The 8,867-nt window shown below is 37.1% G+C and overlaps 1 protein-coding gene across 1 annotated transcript; it reads left to right on the forward strand.

The window, feature by feature from the left end:
• Positions 1 to 4,614: 4,614 nt before the first annotated feature.
• On the forward strand, positions 4,615 to 8,368 carry LOC107488661 (uncharacterized). Its single transcript, XM_016109420.1, has 2 exons — positions 4,615 to 5,358; positions 8,261 to 8,368. Exons 1-2 carry the CDS (start codon positions 4,615 to 4,617, stop codon positions 8,366 to 8,368), a joined length of 852 nt encoding a protein of 283 aa, XP_015964906.1.
• The last annotated feature ends 499 nt before the right edge of the window (positions 8,369 to 8,867 follow it).

Below are 8,867 nucleotides of genomic sequence, written 5' to 3' on the forward strand. Positions count from 1 at the left end.
TTTTAAAATTAAAGTTGATGACTTGACTAACAAGAAACTAAAAGATATGATTCTAGAATTCAAGGATTGAACCTTTCTTAACAAGAAAGTAACAAACTTGGAATTTTTGAATCAAAACATTAATTGTTAGCAATGATTTTCGAAAATATGAAATAATATTAAGAAAAATTTTTTGAATTATTGTGCATTTTCGAAAACATTAAAAGAAAAATGAAAAAGATTTTGAAAAATTTTAAGAATGAAATTCGAAAATCATAAAAAAATGAAAAGAATTAATTTTGAAAAAGATTTGACAAGATAAAGTTTTTAAATTGAAATTTTGACTTGACTAACGAGAAACAACTAAATTTTTTAAAAAATTTTGACCAAGTCAACTCAAAATTTCGAAAATTATGAGAAGAATAACGAAAAGATATTTTTTTCTTACTTTTGAATTTTTAATGAGAGAGAAAGACAATAAAATGAAACAAAACATAGAAATTTAAGATCAAAACAAATAATGCATGCAAGAACACTTTGAATGTCAAGATGAACACCAAGAACACTTTGAAGATCATGATGAACATCAAGAACATATTTTTGAAAAATTTTAAGAAAAGAAAGACATGCAAAACACCAAACTTAAAAACTTTTGTACTAGGGACACTAACAATTCGAAAATGCACCAGAAAAACAAGAAAAGACACAAAACAAGAAAAATTAAAAATCAAACAATGAAAATCATCAAGAACAACTTGAAGATCAAAGAAGAACACAATGCATGAATTTTGGAAAATCTAAGAAAAATTAAATTAAAAAAAATTGCAGTTGACACCAAACTTAAAATTTGACACAAGACTCAAACAAGAAACACAAATTTTTTTGTTTTTATGATTTTATTAAATTTTTTTGAAATATTTTAAAAAAACATTTTGAAAAGAAAATAAAGGTTGAAACAAGAAAGAAGGTTCTCTAATCTAAGCAACAAGATGAACCGTCAGTTGTCCAAACTCAAACAATCCCCGGCAACGGTGCCAAAAACATGGTGCACGGAATTGTGATCACACTTTTCACAACTCCGGTACAACTAACCAGCAAGTGCAATGGGTCGTCCAAGTAATAAAACCTTACGCGAGTAAGGGTCGATCCCACGGAGATTGCCAGCTTGAAGCAAGCTATGGTCATCCTGTAAATCTTAGTCATGTGGATTCAATTGGTTATGAGTTTTGATAATTGAAAGATAAATAAAACGTAAATTAAAATAAAGATGCTTATGTAATTCATTGGTGGAAATTTCAGATAGGCGTTTGGAGATGCTTTGTTGCTTCTGAACCTCTGCTTTCCTATTGTCTTTATCCAATTATGCGTGCTCCGTTCCATGGCAAGCTGTATGTTGGTGGATCACCGTTGTCAATGACTACCATTCATCCTCTCAGTGAAAATGGTCCAGGTACAGTTTCTATACGGCTAATCAACTGTCGGATCTCTCGTCTCAGATGAAAAATACCAGGCATTGCTACCACACGGCTAATCATCTGTCAGTTCTCACTTGTGTCGGAATAGGATCTCTTTATCCTTTTGCACACTGTCACTGCGCCCAACATTCATGAGTTTAAAGCTCATCACAGTCATCCCATCCCAGATCCTACTCGGAATACCACGGACAAGGTTTAGACTTTCCGGATCTCGGGAATGCTGCCAATTGGTTCTAGCCTCTACCACGAAGGTTCTAATCTCACGGATTCGAATGCTCTATTGTCAGGAGAGGCAAGTCAAATCCATGGATCAGAGACCCAAGAGACTATACTCCAGCTGTCGTCTAATGACTACGTTGAACATCATGTAGACTGATTGTGGTTGTCAGGCACGCGGATCTTGGCTAAGCGAGTAATGAAGATAGTGGGTGATTGTCACGGGTCACCCCTTCATTCTGACTTAACTTACGAGAGTATATCTTGGAGAAGAAGTAAGCGTGAATTGAAAGATAAACAATAGTACTTTCATTAATTCATGAAGAACAGCAAAGCTCCGCACCTTAATCTCTGAAGTGTAGAAACTCCACCGTTGGAAAATACATAAGAGAAAAAGGTCTAGGCATAGCCGAATTGCCAGCCTCCCAAATGTGAATAATGGCATAAGATCTGAATACAATAGTAAAAAGTGCTATTTATACTAAACTAGTTACTAAGGATTACAAAAAATAAGTAACTAAGTGCAGATAGTGCAGAAATCCACTTTTGGGGCCCACTTGGTATGTGCTTGGGCTGAGCATTGAGCTTTGCACGTGCATAGACCTTTTCTAGAGTTAAACGCCAGCTTGGATGCCAATTTGGGTGTTTAACTCCAGTTCTGGTGCCAGTTCCGGCGTTTTACGCCAGAAAAGGGTCTCTGGCTAGCGTTAAATGCCAGTTTGCACCATCAAATCTCGGGCAAAGTATGAACTATTATACATTGCTGGAAAGCCCAAAATGTTAGCTTTCTAGCCCAATTAAGAACGTGCCAATTGGATTTCTGTAGCTCCAAAAAAACGCGTTTGAGTGCAGGGAGGTCATAATCCAACAGCATCTGCAGTCCTTTCTCCGCCTCTAAATCAGATTTTTGCTCAAGTCCCTCAACTTCAGCCACAAAATACCTGAATTACAGAAAAATACACAAACTCATAGTAAAGTCCAGAAATGTGATTTTTGAATAAAAACTAATAAAAATATAATAAAAGGTAACTAAAATTTACTAAAAACCCTAAAACCAATGCCAAAAAGCGTATAAATTATCCACTCATCAAGCATCAAGACACCCCAGAGGAATGCATGATCATTGACGTCATTGATTCCCTAGTGGAAGAAGTAAACATGGATGAGAGTCCCAAGAAAGGGCTGAATGACATCCTTACTGATGAACAGCCTGACTTGGAGGATCCTTTGGAAATTTCTAAGGAAAAGGAGATGCCTCCAAAGCTTGAGTGCAAGCCATTACTGATGAGCGGATAATTTATACGCTTTTTGGCATTGTTTTTAGGTAGTTTTTAGTAGAATCTAGCTACTTTTAGGGATATTTTTATTAGTTTTTATGCAAAATTTACATTTCTAGACTTTACTATGAGTTTGTGTATTTTTCTGTGATTTCAAGTATTTTCTGGCTGAAATTGAGGGACCTGAGCAAAAATCTGATAGGAGGCTGACAAAGGACTGCTGATGCTGTTGGATTCTGACCTCTCTGCACTCGAAATAGATTTGCTGGAGCTACAAAACTCCAAATGGCGCACTCTCAACTGCGTTAGAAAGTAGACATCCAGGGCTTTCCAGCAATATATAATAATTTATACTTCATTCGAGTTTAGACGATGAAAACTTGCGTTCAATGCCAGTTCCATGCTGCATTCTGGAGTAAAACGCCAGAAACACGTCACAAACCAGAGTTAAACGCCAAAAACATGTTACAACTTGACGTTTAACCCCAAGAAAAGCCTCTGCGCGTGTAAAGCTCAAAGCTTAGCCAAAGCACACACCAAAGTGAGCTCCGGAAGTGGATTTCTGCACTTAGACTTATTTCTGTAAACCCTAGTAGCTAGTCTAGTATAAATAGGACTTTTTACTATTGTATTTTCATCTTGGTATCTATCTTTGGACGTTTAGTTCTTAGACTTTGGGGGCTGGCCATTCGACCATGCCTGGACCATCACTTATGTATTTTCAACGATGGAATTTCTACACACCATAGATTAAGGTGTGGAGCTCTGTTGTACCTCAAGAATTAATGCAATTACTATTGTTCTTTTATTCAATTCAAGCTTATTCTTATTCTAAGATATCACTCGTACCTCAACCTGATGGATGTGATGATCCATGACACTCATCATCATCCGTCCTTATGAACGCGTGCCTGACAACCACCTAGGTTCTACCTGTGAAAGCGAGAGTGAATATCTCTTGGATTCCTTAATCAGAATCTTCGTGGTATAAGCTTGAATCCATTGGCAGCATTCTTCAGAATTCGGAAAGTCTAAACATTGTCTGTGGTATTCCGAGTAGGATTCAGGGATTGAATGACTGTGACGAGCTTCAAACTCGCGAGTGTTAGGCGTAGTGACAGATGCAAAAGAATCATTGGATTCTATTCTGACATGATCAAGAACCGACAGATGATTAGTCGTGCTGTGACAGAGCATTTGGACCATTTTCACTGAGAGGACCTGAGGTAGCCATTGACAACGGTGAAACCCAACATACAGCTTTCCATAGAAAGGAGTAAGAATGATTAGATGAAAGCAGTAGGAAAGCAGAGATTCAAAAGGGATAAAGAATCTCCATACACTTATCTGAAATTCCCACCAATGATTTACATAAGTATCTCTACCTTTACTTTATGCTTTATTTATCTTTATATTTGAAAACCATTATAACCATTATTATCCGCCTAATTGAGATTTACAAGATGACCATAGCTTGCTTAATACCAACAATCTCCGTGGGATCGACCCTTACTCACGTAAGGTATTACTTGGATGACCCAGTACACTTGCTGGTTAGTTGTGCGAAGTTGTGACAAAGTGTGATTCATGTTTGATAGCACCAAGTCTTTGGCGCCATTATTGATGATCACAATTTCATGCACCAATTACCATCTTATGCTAAATTCATGAAGGACATTTTGAGTCATAAGAATGATTGGAGAGAGACAGAAACAGTTTTCCTCACTAAAGAGTGCAGTGCAATAATTCAAAATAGCTTACCAGAGAAGGTTAAGGACCTTGGAAGCTTTATGATACTATGCACTCTATGTAATGCTTGTACAAGGACAACTCTATGTGACCTTGGAGCAAGCATCAAACTAATACCTGCTTCATTAATAAAGAAGCTTTGCTTGATTGAGAAAGTCAAACCAACCTGCATATGCCTTCAACTTGCTGATGGTTCTATTAAGATACCATCAGGAGTAATCGAAGACATGATTGTCAGGGTTGGACCCTTTGCTTTTCCCACTGACTTTGTGGTGTTGGACATGGAAGGGCACAAGAGTGCATCCCTGATTCTAGGGAGACTCTTCCTAGTTACAGGACGAACCTTCATTGATGTTGAAAAAGGGGAAGTAACCCTTAGAGTTAATGAGAAAAAGTTCATATTGAATGTTGTAAAAGCCATGCAGCATCAAGACACCCTAAAGGAATGCATGAGCATTGACGTTGTTGATTCCCTAGTGAAAGAAGTAAACATGGCTGAGAGTCTCAAGGAAGGGCTGAATGACATCCTTACTGATGAACAGCCTGACTTAGAGGATCCTTTGGAAATTCCTAAGGAAAAGGAGAAGTCTCCAAAGCTTGAGCTCAAGCCATTACCATCTTTCCTGAAATATGCATTTCTGGGAGATGGAGATACTTATCCTGTGATCATAAGCTCTGCCTTAGAGCCACAAGAAGAAGAAGCACTAATTCAAGTGCTTAAGACATATAGGACTGCCCTTGGGTGGACTATAAGTGACCTTAAGGGCATTAGCCCGGCCCGATGCATGCATAAAATCCTGCTAGAGGATGACGCCAAACCAGTGGTGCAACCACAAAGGCGATTAAATCCAGCTATGAAGTGGGAGAATAGCAAGTGGCAAAAAATTAAAATGCAAGAAAGCAAATAAGCATGCGAGGAAATTAAAACTCAAATCAAGTAAAGCAAAAAGGGAAATCAAGTGGGAAAAAGGACTCTTGGCAAGGATTGGGGAATTGAGAATTTCTATCCTAGTCATAGACCACAAACATGGTAATTGCATAGAATTAATCCTAATTAATCTATCCTAACATTGAGGATAATTCAAAAGGGCATAATTGATCTCAATCCATAAGTCCTAGTCAACTCACTAATTAACTTAGTGAAAGACTAGCGTCAATGGAAATCAAACCAATTAACAATCCTAACACAATATGGAATGGACATCCATAACTCAAGTTCACCTAATTACCTGATTCCAAGTCAAGAGTGTGAAAAACTATACAAAAGCTAAAAGAGATATTTTATCAAACACCTAGCATGCATGAAAGGAAAAATATCATAAATTACAATAAAAATAAATTCTATAACTATCAATTACAATAAAATGATAATAACAACTCAAATAAGCATTAAAGAAACATAAAACATCAAAATTTCATTAAATGAAATTAAAAGTAACAAGAGTGTTTATAAATATAAAAGTGGCAAAATTGAGAAATTAACAAAAGAAATGAAGATGATCAGGACAAGAGAGCAAGAAACATAAATGAAACTACATTAAAACAAGAATTAAATGCTGAAATCAAAGAGAAAGTAAACTAAAAACCCTAAATCTAGAGAGAATGGGGAGCTTCTCTCTCTAGAAAAACTAAACAAAAACATGTAAAAACATAAACCTAAGTACTCCCGCCTTCATCCTTCTTCACTTTGGCTTGAAATAGCTTCAGAAATGATTTGGACTGGGTTTTAGAGGCCCAGAATTCGCTCCCAGTAATTTGCAATTAATGAGCTCACGTGCCAGAATTTGTGCGTACACACACTTGCTAAATCCCGACTTGTGCATATGCACATATTGTATGCGTACATACACTTAAACTTATGTCCACTATGACAAATTGTATATCGTTTTGAAGCTCCGAACATTAGCTTTTCAATGCCGCTGAAACCGTTTCATTTGGACCTGTGTAGCCCAAGTTATGATCAATTAAGTACATAGAAGTCATGATTGGTAGCTTTCCAAATCCTTCATTTCTTGAATTCTTCCACTTTGTATGCCTTCCTTCCTCACTTCTTCACTCCATACTTGCCTTATAAACTTAAAATTACTCAAAAAATACATCAAGGCATCAAATGGGATTAAAGTGAATAAAATTTAGCAATTAAAAGGCCTAAAAACCATGTTTTTACTTTCAAGCATAATTTATGAAGAATTAATGAAACTATGCTATTTCAATAGATAAATGCAAGAAAAGTTTACAAAATTCACCTAAATAAAGCAAATATATATCATGAAATGTGGATTCATCAAGTTTCTTGAAGTGTTCATGGATGACTTCTCTGTCTTTGGAGACTTATTTGACTCTTGCCTTGATCATTTGGCCCTAGTTCTGAAAAGATGTCAAAAAACAAACCTAGTTTTAAACTGAAAAAATGCCACTTTATGGTGACTGAAGGCATTGTTCTTGGGCATCGGATTTCAAACAAGGGAATAGAAGTAGATCAAGCTAAGGTGGAAGTCATTGAACAATTACCACCACCAACTAATGTCAAGGCAATCGGAAGTTTCTTAGGATATGCAAGATTTTACAGGAGGTTCATAAAAGATTATTCTAAAATTGCAAAACCCCTGTCTAATCTTTTGGCAATTGATGTTCCATTTGTCTTTGACCAAGAATGCATGCATGCCTTTGAAACCCTGAAAGCCAAGCTTGTCACTGCTCCTATCATCTCTGCACCCAACTGGGACTTGCCATTTGAACTGATGTGTGATGCCAGTGATCATGCCATTGGCGCAGTTCTGGGGTAGAGATATGACAAAATCTGTATGTCATTTATTATGCTAGTCATGTACTAAATGATGCGTAGAAGAATTACACTACTATAGAAAAGGAATTACTTGCAGTGGTTTATACCATTGACAAGTTCAGGTCCTACTTAGTAGGATCTAAGGTAGCGTTTGGTAGAGAGACAGAGACGAAAAGACTGAGACTGAGAGACAGAGACTAAGAGACAGGGATTGAAATAAATTTCAGTATTCTGTTTGGTGCAAAATGGGAGACAAAAATTGAAACAAGAATGAAACTCTAATTTAATTTGAACAAAGGGTAAAATTGGAATTAATTAATTGAAATGAAAGTATTTTAGGTATAAAATGTTATTAAAGTTTCAGTCTCCATCTCTAAAAATTTTAATCCCCTGTGTCCCTACTTTTGGAGGTACTGAAATACTGAAATTTTAGAGACAGAGACAGAAATTTTAATACCAGTCTCTGAACTAAGAAACACGATATTAAGTCTCAATCTCTCAGTCTTTGTCTCAGTACCTCAAAACAAACGCTACCTAAGGTCATTATCTATACTGACCATGCTGCTCTAAAGTATCCACTCACTAAGTAGGACTCTAAGCCCAAACTCATAAGATGGGTATTACTCCTGCAAGAGTTTGATATAAAAATTAGAGACAGAAAAGGTACAGAAAATCAAGTGGCTGACCACTTGTCTCGGATTGAACCAGTGGCAAGGACTTCTCCTCCATCCACTAACATATCTGAAACATTTCTAGATGAGCAACTTTATGCCATCCAGACAGCATCGTGGTTTGCAAACATTGTAAATTACAAGGCTATAAGGTTCATTCCCAAGGAGTTTAACAGGAAGCAAGCCCTGAAACTCATGCATGATGCAAAGTATTAGCTGCATGTCTGAAGAAGAGGCACAGAGAATCCTATGGCATTGCCATGGCTCAGACTATGGAGGACACTTTGGAGGTGAGCAGACAGCCACCAAGGTTCTCTAAAATGGCTTCTATTGGCCCACTCTCTTTAAGGACTCTAGAGAATTTGTCCATAACTGTGATAGTTGCCAACCGGCTGGCAACCTCCTTCATGGTCATGACATGCCTTAGCAAGGAATCCTAGAGATTAAGTTGTTTGACGTATAGGGTATAGATTTCATGGGACCCTTCGCACCTTCATACACAAACACCTACATCCTTGTGGTAGTAGACTATGTGTCTAAGTGGGTTGAAGTAATAACATCACCCACTAATGACGCCAAAGTAGTAATGAAATTCCTCCAAAAGAACATCTTCAGCAGATTTGGTGTCCCTAGGACACTAATCAGTGATGGAGGTACTCATTTCTGTAATAGACGGCTGGATTCTGTCTTAAGCCGTTACAGAGTTCGCCATAAA

Source organism: Arachis duranensis, chromosome 1, assembly GCF_000817695.3.
Source record: "Arachis duranensis cultivar V14167 chromosome 1, aradu.V14167.gnm2.J7QH, whole genome shotgun sequence".
Lineage (NCBI taxonomy): Eukaryota > Viridiplantae > Streptophyta > Magnoliopsida > Fabales > Fabaceae > Arachis > Arachis duranensis.

Excerpts from the sequence above, each read along its gene's own strand:
- LOC107488661 (XM_016109420.1), top strand. The coding sequence starts at position 4,615 with ATGAAGGACATTTTGAGTCATAAGAATGATTGGAGAGAGACAGAAACA. Across the intron at positions 5,359-8,260 it reads GAGATGGAGATACTTATCCT|ACAGCATCGTGGTTTGCAAA; the intron begins GTGATCATAAGC and ends TATGCCATCCAG.